The 18,090-nt window shown below is 41.1% G+C and overlaps 1 protein-coding gene across 2 annotated transcripts in view; it reads right to left on the reverse strand.

Annotated features, from left to right (window-relative positions):
- Positions 1-1,531: 1,531 nt before the first annotated feature.
- The window catches only part of gabrr2a (gamma-aminobutyric acid type A receptor subunit rho2a), a 40,790-nt gene continuing 24,231 nt past the window's right edge, over positions 1,532-18,090 (reverse strand). For both annotated transcript variants that reach the window (XM_028394717.1, XM_028394715.1), the window contains exons 5-9: positions 13,703-13,785; positions 8,652-8,792; positions 7,208-7,360; positions 4,977-5,185; positions 1,532-1,867 (exon numbers count right to left, since the gene is read on the reverse strand). In XM_028394717.1, coding sequence (XP_028250518.1) covers positions 1,532-1,867; positions 4,977-5,185; positions 7,208-7,360; positions 8,652-8,792; positions 13,703-13,785 — 922 coding nt within the window. The remainder of the gene's footprint in view (positions 1,868-4,976; positions 5,186-7,207; positions 7,361-8,651; positions 8,793-13,702; positions 13,786-18,090) is intronic.

Here is an 18,090-nt window from a genome sequence, read left to right on the forward strand (position 1 = left end):
ATAAGGAACAGCAGCTGTGAGTCATGTTGGGTTGAGAATCACTTAACGAAGTGGGTGTGATAAAATATATTTTTATCTTTGGATACGAACATGCTATTACAGCTATCACATCTTCATTATCTCATCATTGAACTGTTAAGCTGGATCATATCTCTGCTCCTTCGGCTTTCAGCTCACTAAAAATAAAGGTTTGCATTAACAATTCTGTAAAAAACCCCAAATTCTACACTCAGCACAACATGATTAATTTAGTTTTTGTTCTAGCAAGTATTTAGCTGCAGGTTTATCTACAGATGTTCTATGGTTGAGAGGAGCTATAAAACTGGTTTGTAGGCTGTAAAAATGCAAATATTGAAAGTTATTTATATAGCGTGCAGCAGTTTTAAAACTGGTAACACATATGGGCAAACATGTCAGAAATAAAAGCTCAAGTTTGTTTACACTTTAGTAAAATCTCTAAGATTTAATACTGCACACGTGAAAATATGTTTGAGTTCTCTCAACGTCTAACCTTGTGCTGTTTCCATAAAGGTGCTCATATTGGCTCCTGTCACATTTTGGTGACGTGCCAGGATTCAGATGGTGCAGCTAATCCAACGGTAAAAACAGAATGTGAATGTTTGAGTTGTGACATCTAAACTCTAAAACAGCAGCAGATAAACCATCAGACTTTTAGTCCTTTGACTGCTGCTCCTTTGATTCTGTCATCCAGTTTTATTCACTCCTCTGCAATGTTTTAATAGCACCTGAGTTATTGTGAGTGAGTCATCTATCTCAATGAGGCTCGACTCCTAACATTCACTAAGTTCTTCATGGATCAGTGTCTGGTGATGGTTTGTTGTTCAGTGAAGTGTCTCACGTGAGTGAAGTATCTTTGCAATCACTGGATGCAGACATAAATATTCATCATATGCAGGTTAAGTTGTCTAGTACATGACATTTCCCTCACACTTGATTGTGTTCTTGAGCAAATGTTTACAAGCTAAGACTGTCTCTCAGAAATAATGAATACACACTTTGGCCCTAAAATGTTATAATCATGGTGATTCTCATTACAGATAATTACAGACTGCAGTCAACTGAGAACAACACAGGATGAACACACTCTCAGTGTACCTTCTGATCTATATTACAATTCAAATACATAAACTCTTTCTGTCGGTCGTACTAGGAAAAAAAAGCAGAAAGGACCACAAACAACTTTTGAACAGCAGCTGGTAAAAAAACAGACTACAAGAACTAGCATCAAGTTTAAAAATACCATCTATAGTTATTTTAGTTTGAATTTAGAGCATGTATGAACATTCAAATTGCTGTATGAGGAAAATAAAATAAAAAAGGAGTGCTTTCATCAATCCCGTGGTCCCAGTCCAGAACCTTTTAAGACATTTTTCAGGTCTGTACTGTAAGTATATTGATCCACCAGCACCAGACATATAGCACAACAGCACTCATAAATTAGTCTGTAAGTGTCCCATTAACATAGCATTCAAAATGTCTGGGTTTGTGCGGCCCCGACTATGAATGCTGCTCAGCAGTAGACCGACCAGTAGATGAGGTTGAAGAAGATGTATGACCCAGGGAAAATCATCCGGGAATATTTGTCAATAGCATGAGTGTTCTGGATGATGTTAAGGGCGCGCAGGCTCTTCTTCTTCTTGGTGGTGGTGGACTCACTGCTCACTGACAGATGAACCACCATGTGTTCAGGTTTCTCTGGAACCTCATGCATCTCTTCCTGCTCCTCCTCGGGCACCACCGGCTCTTCGGTGTAGCCAGCCAGGCTGTTGGTGTCGGCCTCGCTGTAGGTACCATCCAGCATAGTCATGGTCCGTGTTTGGGAGATACCACAGGTGCAGGGCAGTGACTGCATGGGACAAAAAACAATAAGTAAATGGGAAACCTAATTTTAATATATTTGTTCTTTAATTACACAGACTTGTTGAAACCAGTTTCACAGACAGTTATTCTTGACCCCCTGACTTCTGTTGAGCTGAGGGACTCTCACTCTGGTCATATGAAGCTGAAAGTGGAAGTGTAAGAACTGTTACTGTAAGATGTGCTTTGGAGCCCATCCTTTAACTTTCCTTTTGATCTCTTTGCTCTTTCCTATGCATTATTAAATACACTTCTGCTGGTGTCAGTCACCTCCAGACTCTGACAACTGGGAGACTTTGGCAGATATGTGTAGGCTGTATAAAGGGTGCTATGATGTGTGGCAGGAGAGCGGGAGGAGCAGCAAAACAGATCTGTCAGTGGCCAGAAGTGTTTGATGCTGGAGGAGAGAGCTGCAGCTTAGTTTTGTACTGCTAACTTGTGTTGCCTTGAGTTTTTGTCCTGCAGTTATTGAACTGAAACTGCTGACTGGAAACACTGGCACAGGTTTGAATGTGACCTGAAGACTTAACTCTGAGCTCCCTGGGGCCAACAGGAGATGCTATCTACTGAACTGCTGCATGTCAGTTGGACCAGAAGAGACCATGATGCCTAAGGTATACCCACCCACGCAGCCACACACACACAGCCATTTCAACATCTATATCTCTCAGTGTTTTGAACACCTTTGAAGCCCTAAGAAAACTATGTGAGCTTCCAGAGGTTTTCAGGACGGTGTATTTTCCCAGTGTGGGGGTGACAGTGACAGCTGGGTTCTAAGGAATTAGAAGCTGTGCTGTATACTGTATCTCTGTGGGATGTAATCCATTTGAAAGAGCTCACAGTGAAATCACAGTGCAATATAATCACATTAGTAAATGAGCAAAAAAAGGGAGGGGGGGTACTAGAAGACTGTTTAGACAACATATATGCACAGCACAACGAAGGAGCACCAGCGGTTTGGTCTGAACAGCAGATGAAAGGAATGCTGACCTTCATCTTGAGCTGGATGGCAGAGGAAACAGGTGAAATCCTGAGAATGTTGCGCATACCTCCACACATCTCTGCAGCACTAAATCTACTGCTACCATTCAGACTTCAGTCATCAATAAGGAACCAGCAGTCTGCTGATTTACCAGTCACTCTACCTTAAGCCTGTTGTTTCTTGCTGACACTGAAGAAGCACATCTTTTCAGCAGATGCTATAGAAGAACACAGTGAAATGTTGTGCACTGTGTTCAGTGCTGGATTCATCAACATTTGTGAGTCAAAGTAAACAATAGGATTTCTTCATTGCTAATATGCTGAAAATTTGAAGATGGCCTTTAAGCTGCTGGGCTTCCCTCTCCGCCTCAGGTCAGCTGATTTATTGTCTTCTTTTAAGTCACTCCTTAAAACGTATTTTTTTATCAGAAACGCTGCATTAACTGGACCTGACAGATCGATGTTTCATTTGTACTGTATTTTTATGGTTGTGTAGCAGTTTGTACCTTCTGTTTAAAAAAGTGCTATAAAAATAAAGTTTATTTATAGTTTATTATTTTTTGTCATCTTTACACAGTGTTCTTTCCGTTGTCATTTTAAATACAAATGGTATACATACAACTGGTTGAAAACATTTATTTATAATTTATGCATAATATTGCAGGCACCTAACGTTTTCAGTTTCCAGAATGTACATGAAAATTAATGTTTTAAATCTTTTTTTATGGCCTACATGTAAAGAAAGTTGCCCATACAGCCTGTTTAAAGAGAAATGCCAAAGGAAGGGACATTTTTATCAGCCCTGGAGGTTGCCGCATGCTCACTACACGCTAAAGAAGGATACCACCATCTAATTCATCAAAACTCCAGGAGGCTGATTTAATTATCTTGCCATTAACAAATTATTTCATCAGCTAATGATACAACTTTTAGAATGACTGATAAAAACACCATGACTTAGACTGGTTAAGCTTAGCGTGCTTGTTCTAAGATTTTATTGGGGCAACAATAGGTGTCACTTTTAATATGTCTTTTTTTTTACGGTAAGAAGCTGAGCTCTCCTGCAGTCAGAAACCTTGCATAAAAATGTGCAAATACCTTTAATTGAAACCAAGAGCAGAAACCACACTGTGACTGTTTCCAGTCTATTTTAACCTGCTGACTTGCTGAACACTGAGGTCCACCTCCTACGCCGTCTTCCCCTGGCTGCCACATGCTGCTAATACCTGCTGGGATGGCTTTCTCCCTCCTCCCACTCGGCCTCTTCCTGTGTGATCTTATTACTCACATTTAGAGACACATCCCTGGTTAGAGAGCACCCTAGAGAGAGACCTGTCCCATCAAATATAACTAGAGTATTACTCTGTCAAAGCCTCTCTGTTAAGGGTTTAAAGCATAATAACCAGCAAACTATTGTCTAACTGAAAAAAATGTCTTTTTCTTTTGATCTCTTGGCTCCACTGTATCAGGGCAATGCTCATGTTAATTTTACCACATCAGTATGCAGCGGCTGTGGACACTGGTTGCTCCCGCAGTGATGCTTCCTGCTGATCAGCACCTTTTGGCTGGAAATGAAACTGAATCGGTGAAGCTGTGCACCAAACAAGGAGCTGAAAGAGGCTAACAGGCTGTTTCTACCAGTGACAAACAGTTTTTACAGCATAGTGATTCATGTATTTTCATGGTTAAATCTTTCAGTTGCTGCTAACAAAATGGTGTGATCAGAGGATTTCAGTATTACAGTAGCAGTTTATATATATGAGCCCAAAGATGAAGATGGGCACAAATCCCTTGAACGTTACCAGACTTACAAAGCACAAATCCTCTTGATTAGAATGGTGCGGTTCATATATTTATTTTCTATTTTCATTCTAAAGTTTATTTGTGCAGAAAGAACTGAGATGAAGCATCAAACTTTCTTAAACAGGCTTTTCCTGTTTTTGTTGTCACTAGTGCTCATGTTTTCTTGTTTGTTTGTATTTAGTCCCTTTGACAGACCTTGTTAGAGAAATGCTGCAGTCAGCAGGAGTTTTTGGAGGATTGCACCTCTCTTTAGGAGCCCTGCACAGCCATCTGGACTTTTCTCCGGAAGCAAACTAGATGCAGTGAACACAAACCTGAGATCGAGCCCTTTCTCTCATCTTGCGCTCCCGGCGGTCCTGGGCGGTCGATAGGTAGTTTACAGCAGCGTACTCCAACACAGACAGGAAAACGAAGACAAAGCTGACCCACAGGTAAATGTCCACAGCCTTAATGTAGGACACCCGGGGCATGGATGCATTCACTCCAGTAATGATGGTGGACATGGTCAGCACTGTGGTGATGCCTGGACACAAGACAGACAATCTGTAAGTATTGTTTCACAGTGTAGGCACAGCATAATGGAACTCATATTCACTATCTAAAACTACAGGGGGTGAACATGCTATGTGAATTTGTATGATATGATACAGCATACTCCAAAATTCCTGCAATAAAGATGACCTTGAAGCCTCCCCAGTCATTCATTACTGCAAAAGTTCAAACTTAGCCGAAAAAGTAAAAGCCCTCAGGCACCTTCAATCTATATGGTATAAACATTTCAGTGATGAGTGACTTGGTAGATGGTGCTGATGATCCTCTGTTCCCTCTCACAATCCCAGCTGTCATTCATCTTGCAACAAACCCTGTCCAGCTTCTCTCACTCTGAGTCTGTGTTCGGCCTTTGGGTCCAAACAGCTAACAAGTAGTTAGACTCTGTAAGAATCATCAGACACCACCAGTGTGCGTTACCCTAGAGAGTCTGTAGTGTAACTGTATGAGAACTCAAAGTGTTTGTGTAATTCATCCAGAAACATTAATCTGATGTGCTGTCAGTTTGCCTGCTGTTGTACCATATTTTTGTTGTCAGTAATGCTCTGTCCTTAAAACGGTCCAATGGTGGCCTCTAATTAATTATTTAAAAGCTTAATGCAAGGCAACAGAACACCAGTACCAGCATTTTGTTGCACGTCCAATGCAGGAAATGTATTCACATGTAAAGTTCAAGTTAATAAGCCCCAGTCGGGTGCAAACTGTATGCTCCCTCAAGCAACACTACTTAGTGAGAGCAGGTACGGCCTGCACTAAAAGTAACAAGCATGCTCCAAGCTACAACACAATGTTATAGAAAACAGGCCAGCACCTTGCCAGTAAAGAGAAATACATCAGCCTCTGCAGGTCTACACTCTGCTCTGAGTCCTGAAACCTGTCCCATAGCAACTGAAGGCAAAAGGTACCCAAGGCCAATGTGTCCCAGCTGACACTGTAACCTGTGGCCCGTTTCCTGTAATGGTTTATGCAGTTAGCTTGTGTTGGGCTCCTTTACAGGCTGGGGAACAGCTACAGCTCCATTTATTTTATATCTATACTACACAGAGCAGGCAGTGACAGGTATGAGTGATATGGAGACATGAGACAACCAGCAGAAGAAACTGTCTGGCAACATAGATATGGGAACAAAAAGCTGTCCATTAGGAATTACTGAGGATCTATCTGCTGTGTCTCATTTCAGATACTTCCATTAGTATTCTACACTGTTCTTAGTGTGTGAACTTCAGCAGGGCAGGGTTGGCAGTTAATGCAGCAAGTTCTGCCATAAAGAGTCTTGATGATAGCAACGCAGCAACTGGCTAATGTACAAAATGAATATTAGATGCCACATTTTGCAATAGTAAGTCATTAAATTAAGTCAACAAACATAATGATGGCTTCTGACGTTGAGTTAAAATGAAGACTTTTGTACAGCCACACATAAGAACAGACAGTGAACAGGATGAAGAGACAGGGAGGAAACTGGGTTACTGTCAGCTTTCTGCTATATATAAGTATATGTAAATGCACTGAATCAAAGTGGTGCTGCCCTTGAAGATGGTTACACACATAGATACAAACTCATTGGAGCAGCAGGGTAAGTAAGGCACACATAGCTCTATGTATCAAATGCAAACTGCAGCTTTAACGTACTGAATGCATTCAGAAATGTGTGCAGTATAAATCACATAATGAAGAAAGCAGAAGAGGAAACAGAACAAACTGCAGCTATGATGTAAAACACCTCAAAGCAGCCATGAGAGAGATAAGATGAGCTGTGAGAGGCTCTCAGTGAGGGGGGACAAGAACAGCAACAGCCCCAATACAGAAAATAATTCAAAAGAAAAGTGAGAGTGGTAGAGCGTGGGAGGTTTATGTGATCACACATGCATGTGTGTATTCATTCCCAGTCACTGGAGCCATGTCACAGCCAGCTTTCGTCATTTCACACAGATTTTCCTCCGGCATGCAGATTTTGTTCAAAGAACATTTGACATGATGTTTTTTTTTTTTTTACCCAGGGAAACTCTGGCCGGCACAGCCCTGCGGTCAATCCAGAATGACACCCATGAAAGCATCACCATGAGTGTGGCAGGGAAGTACGTCTGCAGCAGGAAGAAGAAGATGTGGCGTCGCAACGTGAAGTTGATGTAGAGACGGTTGTACCAGCCTGCAAACACAGCAAGATACCTGCTCAGGAGGAGTGAACAGACAGCTTCAGGACTGTAGAGATGACATGCACAGTTTCCTATAGGGGTTCATTTTCTACACGTACACACTCTGTCCCTGTCTGTTATTCTGTGACCTTTGACCTCTGTTTTCAAACAATACACAAATCAGTTGGGAGTTATTTCTGGATTATTGTGTTTATGCATCTCTTAACATCACAGAATGTGCCACAGTAACACACCTGCACACACACACACTCCGAGCCACATTTAAAAAGATGTCAAACATTCAGATCTCAGTTTGAAGTTCCTCAATCTGCCCAGGGTGTAAACATCTCAGAGCAGAAGCACAGAGGTAAAACATCAAATTATCATCAGCACATCATCAAAAACAGCTTTTCCTAACTGAAGTTTTTTTTCTTTCGCTCTGATTGTGAAGCACCTTGTGGCTTTAAGGCTCAGCTGGTGGTCCAAACACCGACTGATGACTTTAAGTTTACTCTGTGTTCTGTTTGTCTGTTTTCACTAAAATGTAAGTTTGCACAATGAGATGCAAGTATTTGACTGATAACCTTGGAGTTTTGGTCTGTTAGGAAAGTATTTTCTCATTTATCCAGTGCAATTAGGAGCTACATGACTCAGTGTGATGCTGTATGTTGATTATGATGTGACGCATTTGGTTAAGACATACGCAGAGAGAAAAAGTCGTGGATCAATCTTTTTCTTCTCCCTTGCTATCCCTGTTCTTTTAGAAAGCTGTGTTATTTTACCCCAGCTCAGTCTGGCTATTATGGGATTTGAATTCTTTAGAAACATCCCCCAGCCAGACAGTCTGCCCTGACAGAGAAATTAGATTCACGCCTCTATAAACATCAAGATGAAAACTACAATTTCATTTCAGAAAACAAATTCAGTAATAATTAAAAAGCAATCACAATATGTCTGAACCTCACACCCTACTGGTAGATTTGAAATCTATGCAAATCTCTGCAAACAAATGCAAAAAAAGACACAGTTCATCACCACCAGAAGACACAGGGATATTTGTTGAACTATTAACTTCTGTTGGAATGCAACATGTTCATCAGAACTACTATTTCAATAGTATGTGAAGCTCACATTGTTGTGTTTTATGATATTTTTAACAGTAACATTGCGCAAAGAAAGGTTTGAACTCTCTCTACCCACAGCACACACACTCGAGGGGCAGGACTTTTTATTGACTGACTGGGGGTTCAGGGAAGAACATCCGACAAGCATTGATAGATAATTCTGTCCTGTGTGTGTGTGTACCTGTGCTGCTATAGAAGGCCAAGCGAGACGTGGTGTGGAACTTCTGAATGAGGAACTGGGACAAAGAAATCCGATCATCAGTGCTGAGCGACTCATCGCCGCTCTTCCAGTACAGCATCAAGTCTTCATCTGTGTATGCATCTGTAAGACATGCCACAATGCAGTCAAATCATGGACATGTACAAACCTCATCTCACATTCCTATCATTTAACAGAAACTTTTTTTAGCCCACACGTGACCATAGACTGACAGGCACTGATGACTGAGTAGATCTTTCCACAACCAGAAAACAACATCTGAGCAGCAGCCTGGGGCAGAAGTAAACAATCTGCACCATGGAACTAGCTGAAATAACAAAATTCTGCTGCAGTACAAGTATTTCTACAGCAGAAATGGAGGCATTGACTATAAGGTATCTGACCTGCTGTTAGGATGTAATTAAAATTATGAATGGACAGCAGTGGTTTTGTCAGGAACTGAATCCACACAATTATTTTCTCAAAATCTTTGTGTTCATGACTAATTAAACACTGACCCCCTCTTAAGACAACATTACTAACATATTATGTTGTCTGATAACTGCAGTCAGTGTCTCAGAGTCTATAATTAAAACTATTGTAGTTGTTTATGAGAATTAAATTAGACAAAGTGATCAAACCTGTGCGAGCAGTGGATGTTTAAAGAAATGAAATAAAACACAGCTCTAAAAATGACTTTTCAGTGGGAAAACTTGGCCCTGTAGTTTCTAAAGGCATCTTTTTCTCTGCTCTGAAAGCCCTCAAGTACCCCCCTGCTGTGATCCGTGTTTCTACTGTGGGAGCCAGAGAAACTTTCTGATTTACAGCTTTTATCTTTATTTCTGGTAATTTTTCAGTACTGCCTGATACAAGCCCCCAAATCCTCACATGTCTTGTGTTGATGTTTTGAAGCTGCACACAGATGACTTGTGAAACATCACAGGGTCTAATGTATAGGGACACTCTGTGAATTAGCCCTCAGTGTGTGCCCGGTACTTTCTGGGAATATCTTTGATGTTTAGAAATGGAAAAAAAAGAAAGTGCAGGGCCCATAACTCACTCTGATGGCCATGGTACTTCACCTGAACTTCAGCTGGTTAGTGATAAAAGGACTGTTGGATATTAGGAGCCTCGTTCCCCAACATCTTGTACTTGTTCTTGAGAAAAATCCTCAACGCTCGAAAACTACAGCAATGATTGTCTCATTCTCATGAATAAAGAAATTAAGTAGTATCAGACAGCTCCAACAGCTCAGGAGAGTTCCCATGGTAACTGACACAAAGTTAACTCTATCTGGGACAGAAACGGGAGTTCAGACGTGACTGGTTTGACCAGAGGTTAATTTCAGTAGTCTGAAAGCATAGCTAATACTAACTGAGCCATGCAGGTGTAAAATAGATCAGATGAGTATGTGAAAAATAAGGAGCAGACAGCTACATTCACACAAATACACAGATCAACCGTAACATTCTGAGCACTGACAGGTGAAAGCAGTTACACTATCTGATTGTCATAGCACCTCGAAGTGGGTGGGATGTATATGCCAGCAAGTAAACATTATGTCCTCTAAGTTGATGACAGGGTCATTGTTGGCCATGGCACAACAGACTGAGACACAGCTTCTTTCCCAGAGCTGTGAAATCCATCACCCCATCTCCTCAGACGTCCACGGAGACAAGCTACTACAGTGCAAAGTGCTGGAAAGGTTCCTGCTGGTTCTCTAGAAGATGTCAGAACACACAGTACATCACAGTTTGTTGTGCATGGGGCTTGTGTGGCTGCAGAACAGTCAGGGTGTCCATGCTGACCTCTGCCCACTGCTGAAAGCCCCTACTTTAGACACCAAAATTGGACCAGAGAGCAATGGAAGAAGCTGGCCTGCTTTGACGAATCATGTTTTTTATCATATGAATGGCTGGGTGTGTGTTTGTCACTTAACTGAGAAACACATGACCCCAAGATGCCCTATGGGAAGAAGACAAGCTGGCTGAGGCATTGCTTTAGGTAATGTTCTACTGAGATACCTTGGGTCCTGCCAACCATGGATGTTACTTGTGGCACATAGGACTGCATTTATTGCAGTCCATGCACCCTTTCATGGAAATACGATTGTGTGACGGCTGTGGCTTCTTTCAGCAACAATGGCCCATCATGAGTTCTAGGTATTGATGTACCCTTTAAATTCCTCGATCTCGATCCAATGGGACATCTAGATGTGCATTTGTTGGACAAACAGGTCCAGTTACCATTGTATAGAGGTGTGAATGTGACATGTGACATGTAATGTAAGGTCCATTGCTTACAAACTAGATGAAGTATCAGACTCAATTATAAAAGAACTTCGTGGTTCTGAACCCTTTGTACTGCTCCAGGTAGTGTGTCAGTAATGAATAAATGCATGCGATGCTATTTCTCATTCGGTGAATGTTGGTGATGTTTTACCTCCTCATCTAAAAGGCTTACTCATTCTGCAAACCTTAAAAAATTGGTTTGATCTGAAATCTGAGGCCAATAAAGGAATGCTGACAGAGAAAGGAGGCGGTGCACATTAACCGCAGGCTGCTGGAAAAACAGCACGCTCAGGTGTGGAATCCAAGCACTTTGACATGGACACACGCACTGCGTCAGTGTTTTTATCTCTTATAAATGGGGTACTGCAGCAAAAGCTCCATGCATGCATGCAGCCTTTCAACATGTCTGATCTCAGTTGGGGTCCTGGGCAACCAAGCTCTAACATTAATCACATTCTTAGACGCAAATTAATATCAATTAAAAAGAAAGAGAGGTGTGAAGCGAACTCTGCTTTAACTCTCTTTGCAAGGCATTTCTCTTATGAGAATTGTTTTTTATGCTGTAAATAAAGTGTAAACAATTCCTCCAGCGTCCACTTGGGATTGGCTCCAAAAGAGTCCATCCCCACTTGTACAAAATGAAAATATCCAACTGTGCAGCAGTAATTAAAATTACCTTTTGGCTTTTGTCTACTGTCAACACCTGCATATGTCATTGTCCATGTAGTACTAGTGTAATTAAACTGAATACCATATCAGCTAAAATACATATAAAATACATATAGCTTCTCAGCATTTTTATTATATTAACGTGTCATGTTTGTACGTGTAATACATGATGTTTATAGCATGCATGTCTCTCTCTCTTTCATCTTCTCTGTCCTGCCTCCCTCTTCTCCTCTCTCTCCTTCTTCCTCTCTGTCCTGTCTCCCTCTTCTTCCTCTCTGTCCTGTCTCCCTCTTCTTCTTCTCTCTCTCCTTCTTCCTCTCTGTCCTGTCTCCCTCTTCTCCTCTCTCTCCTTCTTCCTCTCTGTCCTGTCTCCCTCTTCTTCTCCTCTACCCAGCCGGCTGTCAGCAGGAAGGTTCTCCCTTGTGAACCGAGTCCTGTTCACGGTTTCGTCCTGTTAAAGGGAGTTTTCCTTGCCACGGTCTGCTTGCCTGGGGGTTCAGGCTCTGGGTTTCTGTATAGCACCTTGAGACAATCTTGATTGTAAAATGCACCATATAAATAAAATTGAATTGAATTGATGTTTGAGTCCTAAATTGATGAACCAGATGGGTTATACAGAGCTATTCATGAAGTGACTGCCAGTCACTGTCTATCACAAGTAGCTTAATGATCACTGAAAAGGAAATGAAAGAAGCTGCTCAGAGACGTCTAGCAAGTGAAAGCCTGCATGTTGGTAGCTGACTTCTCAACAAGAAAAGTGTTGATGAAATAAAATGAAAAACAACCACATGACGGTTCTTCATCACAGGAACCTAACTGATCTGAATTGCTGCTGCTGTTTTGGCCATGGGCACGCAGCTCGAACAGATCTGTGTGATTGTGATCTCATGAATCATGTGAGAATCCAGCTGCCTACTAATCAGAGTCCACATTCTCTAAGATGCAGAATGGTTTGCCCATATTCAATCTGTCCATCTGTGGCAGCACAGGATGTACAGCATGCACATCTAGTGATAAATGAGTGGAGTGTAAGCATGATCATCGTGTATGTTGCAGTGATTCATTGCTTTGTTGGCTGGTTAATTTGAAGAACAGTAGATATTCAGAGTAAGCTAAGTGTGAAATGAACATTTAGCCTGATGTTTTATTAACCTGATACATCAGAGAGTTTGATACACAGAACCATCAGGAATGAAGGCCTTTCCTTATTGAAAAGAGCAGGTCTCCTGGTGCACTGGAGCCATGCGTATTCTCAGTGTTATATTCTTTGTCGTATCTACAGAATGGCCATTCCTCAGTCAATTTAAGTGCTTCTGATTCAGTCAAATTTAAATATAAAATGTTGAAAACGTATATATGTGTATATACAAAATAATCTGTATCATGCATATAAGAAGAGAGACAGGCAGCAAATGTAGTGTGTATGTCTGTCCTCTTGTTACTTTGCTTTTCTGTTCTGCTGTGCTTGTGCTTCACTGTGTGACTTTCTGTTCTGCTGTGCATTGGGTGTGTGTGTGTGGGGATGGTAATTGAATGAGTGCTGCTGCCTCCAGGTTTTAATTCATTTGCTATTTTGGTGAACATTTAGCTGGATTAACAATTAAACTTTACTCCCCTTTTTATAAACAGCATTTATGGCTTCACTGTGAATGTGCATTCATTGCTCTGCTCATTCAGTGTACTCAGCCAGCTGTGTGTGTGTGTGGTATAGAAATTGTTTGCTTTTTGCCCTAATTCCCTTGTTTCATTTTAACTTTTAATTGTAATTTTGGAAGTTACAATATTTCTCACACAAAACAGTCAAATTAAGTTGATATAATAATGGACAACATAAATAGTTCCTGATTAACTTAAAGTATAATAGATTCAATTGTCTTTATAGAGCAGAACAATAACTCAGACAGACAGTAAACGCCTGAGTTGACTAATATTCCCAGCTGTATCATCGCTCTTCTCTTCATGTACTGACAGTGAGTGGCCTGATAATTAAACACATCTTCTCACATGTCCAGACAGGCCAGAACTCTCACACCCTCACAATGTTTACAACAATGACCCGAAGCTTTCACTCACAGCTCTCCAGCTCCAGTGAACAGGTCTGAGAATCCAGAGGAAAGCGACTGAAGTCCATGTTACAGGCTGCTGTTACTGTCACTCTGCATGGAAAAAAGACAAAAATCAACACAGTGAGTGAAGACATGATGCTGCATGCATTCACTCAGGAGATTTCAAATTCAGTCACAGTCAGGATTATGTTTTGTGTGCTGTCTCGGTTGATTTTCAGTGCTCTGAATCAGGATGTAAAGATTTGTTTGTTAGCATAATTTTTCATCTTAAATTAGATTTCCAGTGTATTTTGTATGCTCTTAGCTGCAGATATCACTCATCTAAATTAGGTGGCAGGATGTTATGTTCTGTGTAGAGGTGCTCCTTAGATATGGCTCATGAAACATCTGAAAATCCAGGATTTGAAGGTGCATAGCAAAACTATAAACTATAAACACGCCCCCTGTGTCCCTTTAACAAAATATGCAGCAACAGCAGAATTAAAGTGGCAGAAACACAGAGGCCAGTCTAGACACACAATGATTTCTCTGGTTGCTGGATGAACTGCAGCAGAACATTCAGATATGACCATCCATTGATTTGTTAACTGGTGTAATGAAGGCTGCAGGGCATCTGTAAGAGCTTCAGGATGCAAGTGCAATTCAACTCGTTGGACTAGAATATATTTCACTGCAGTTTGAACAGCAAATTGGAACCGAGCTGGTTTAAGATGCCAGAGAGGACAAACTTGGCTTTTCTACAGCACATTTAACTGGGTTAATCTGCGAGAGAAAGAAAGAGATAAAAGAAGGATGTCCTGGGTCTTTAACAGACATTATAACATGTGATATAGTCCATGATCTGTTTAATAATAATGCAAAAAAGCTTTCTTCGTTTTTCATAGTACCAAATAAATCCACTGGGTTGTAATGTTTACCATTGTGTGAATTAGAATAAGAAACAGGCAGTGTCTGTTACAGGGGGTCTGACATTGAACTCAAAAACATTTTCTTGAATTTCATGTCCAACTAACATCCATCCATCATCCATTAACCTGCTTCGTCCTGCAGTGCAGGGTCACGGGGGAGCTGGATCTTATCCCAGCTAACTGCTGGTGAGAGGCAGGGTACACCTTGGGCAGGTCACCGGTCCATCGTAGGGCAACATACAGACTACAACTGTCAACTGACAACTATTCACTCACACGCACACCTATGGGCAATTTGGAGTGACCAATTTAGAATGTGGGAGGAGGCAGGAGCACCAGGAGGAAACCCACACAGGCCCCAGTCAGAATCGAACTGTATGTGTTTCTCTGTTTTGCTGTATTTTAAGTGAATGCAACAAGACATTTCACCATAGCTTTGTTTAAACACATAAAAATACATTTGGTACTATTTTTACTGAAGCATCCCATCACATCACATGTTCCATTGTGGACACAGTGCAGTGTGAGTGCTGCTCCCACATACCACTCTTTAGCACAAACAGAGTGAAGGTGGGTAGGGGGAGTGGAACAGGTCAAGGTTACTGATGCCTGTAATTGATGTTTAATTAATTGTCGGTAGTCACAGCTGATGTATTTGTGGGCATGATGAACCTCATGATGAGCTTAAAGTGTTCCCATACATCGTTTTTGTTCAAGAGCTGCCTTAACTTTACTGCTAAAGCTCTGATAAACGTGTTCTACCCACAGAGCGGCCAGCAGCAGACTTGTTGGGAACAAAAGCAGAGCTAAGACAGTGAATACTGGTTCCTCATTAATGAACACTTCACAACCAGACTTTATTCAGTAGTAGACCACATACACACACTCCTGTGCAGAATTGTTTCAAGTAAATTAATGACAAATACACACGCACACAGAGTGAAACGTTGCCATTTTTTGTGTGCAATAATGCCAGGATTTTCTTGTTCTTTTTTCGGTTGTGTGTCAAACACTGACCCTATGTGCTACTGTTTTACATCTCTTTGCTGCTGAAACGCTGTGAATTTACCCACTGTGAGATCAATAAAGGATTATCTTATTTTAATAGAAGAGCTCCAGCAAACAGGCATAAAAATGAGACTTCCGTCAAAGGTTAATGTACTGTTGCTTCTCAGTTCTCAGCCTGTCTTTCACACACAGCATATTTATTATCGCATCACAGGCTGCTGTCCAAGTGTAAGGGTCGTGCTTCTTAGAGTCATGGCTGATTTGTGGTGTCCTATAGTCAGCCAAACACTTCTCATTTCACTTTTCACTTTCCTTACTGACAGCATCCAGATTTTGCTGGAATCCCTTAATTTCCCTGTTTGTGCAGAGGCTGCCCTCGGGCAGCAAGATGTTACTCTACATATGTGACACTGACTCTTGTGATGAAGTCTGTTAATTAAATATATCAACTCTCCAATGACAAACCTGCCTCTCATGTTCTAATGATGAATAAATTGCACTCCATGAAAAGTAGATGGATGACCACATATTATATCATGATTCTGATTTTTTCAGTTTTTTTTTAGGATTATAAAATAAAAGGAACAGTGTGAGAATTTAAAGAATTTGCATTTGTCTTGTGTCTGTGAAATCATGAAAAGTATTAAATGGTGATTGTATAAGATAGCACAATTAATTAAATGAGACTCTGCATAGAGTAAACGCAGTAAGTTGAACACATTGATTGCTTAGGCGTCTAATGAATTCTACTAGGCCTCATTATTGGAAGCTGAATTCAGTCCAAATCCAATAGTGACACTCTGAAACCAGGACGACCAATAACTATTGGTAAAAGTGTTTAACCATGAAGCTTTAAATAGAACCAGATGACCACCCACTGAGCCCTGAGCCAGCTGTATGTTGTGGAACATGCTGGAAATCAACTAATCTTAGCTTTAAAGTGGGTCTGTATTATTGTGACATGACTTATTTCATTTGGAAGTTCTGGTAAAACACAAAAAGGGAAACTTTCTCCACCACTGCCCTACTAGCTAAAATGCACTGGGAAAATAAAAAAACTCTCAGGTGCTGGAAAATTTCTCGCAGGCTACTATTTCAAGTGTGCTTCTGAAAAATCCGTCTGGAGGCCCATGTAGCCCCAACACTTCACCCTGCCTCCCAATGGCAACAAGAATCAGGACACCACTACACCTGTATATATGATGCACTGAACAGAATGTCATGGCTAAGTGCTAGTGGCATAGGGTGAAATAGGATTAGGAGTAAGTTGCACATTTGGGTTAGTGGATATAAGGTTTATCACAACTCAGGGTTAAGAGAAAAAGCCAAAAACTTTCTTATTGAGATCATCTCAAACAGACCATTTTTATTTGTTAATAAAATGCTATTTTCGCACATACAATCCACACAATGCATACAGTGGTATTGTGAGTGCACATTTACTTGTATTGTACCTGGTGTATAATGACAATAAAGATTGTCTTTTAATCATCATAGTTTGATGCGTCATTGACTACAACCTAATTCAGTGGGCATATAGAGCTCTCAGTGGAGGCTGTCCTGCATCCAGCACATCCAACCTTGAAGCAGATGGTCTACAGCAGCAGAATCTCTAGCAATTTAGGCTTTCTCCTGCAAAGTCACAACCTAATTACATCATTAGAGTTTTATAAACCCAAGCTGCAGTATTAAATCTATAGCACCCCCCAATGTGCCAACATCTTCCATTTTGTTGATGAAGATTCTCAGTCATCCAGGTCATCATACGTAGAGAAGATTGAAGCAAGGCGTCTGGACTTGTAGAGTTTTCTGGAAGACGTTTCGCTGCTCATCCAAGCAGCTTCATCAGTTCTGACTGTTTGGTGGGGAAACATGGTTTATATGTGGTTACAGACCTATGTGGGTGGGTCTGGGTAAAACTTAAAAAAAAAAAAAAAAAAAAAAAAAATTTGCTTTGCTTTCCTTTCCTGTGCATGGTCCTGTTTGTCTTCTATAATAACTGATCATTTTTCTTGTCCTTCTATGTTCCAGCACCAGGTCAGCAGGTCTGCCTGCTTGTGTTTCAGCTTATTAAGGTCTTTGTTGCAACTCTTTTTTTTAAATCAGCCTTCGAGTCGACTTGGGCCCTTATAAAACACTCTGTTTTGTATACGTAGCAGAAGAGATTCAAACAATGCCCACATGCAGTGGAGACTGCAGTAATTAATACTTTGATGTTGTTAATGTATCAAAAAATGACAAGTGGATCACATGATCCACAACGTGCCCTCTCTGCCCTGTGGTGCCCTGTAGCTGAGCGCTGCTAAGCTGGGAGACGGTCGGCCACTGCTGGTGGCGACACCGAGGGAGTAAACTGTTCGTCCGGTGTAATTTTCCAGGATGACGAAGTGAAGTGAGCCATGAGCGTCCAGTGTGACGTCTGACTGCACACACCTCTAACAAGTTACAGCCGCTAGTTAACCAGACAACAGACAGCACT

This window comes from Parambassis ranga, chromosome 22 (genome assembly GCF_900634625.1).
Source record: "Parambassis ranga chromosome 22, fParRan2.1, whole genome shotgun sequence".
Classification (NCBI taxonomy): Eukaryota; Metazoa; Chordata; class Actinopteri; family Ambassidae; genus Parambassis; species Parambassis ranga.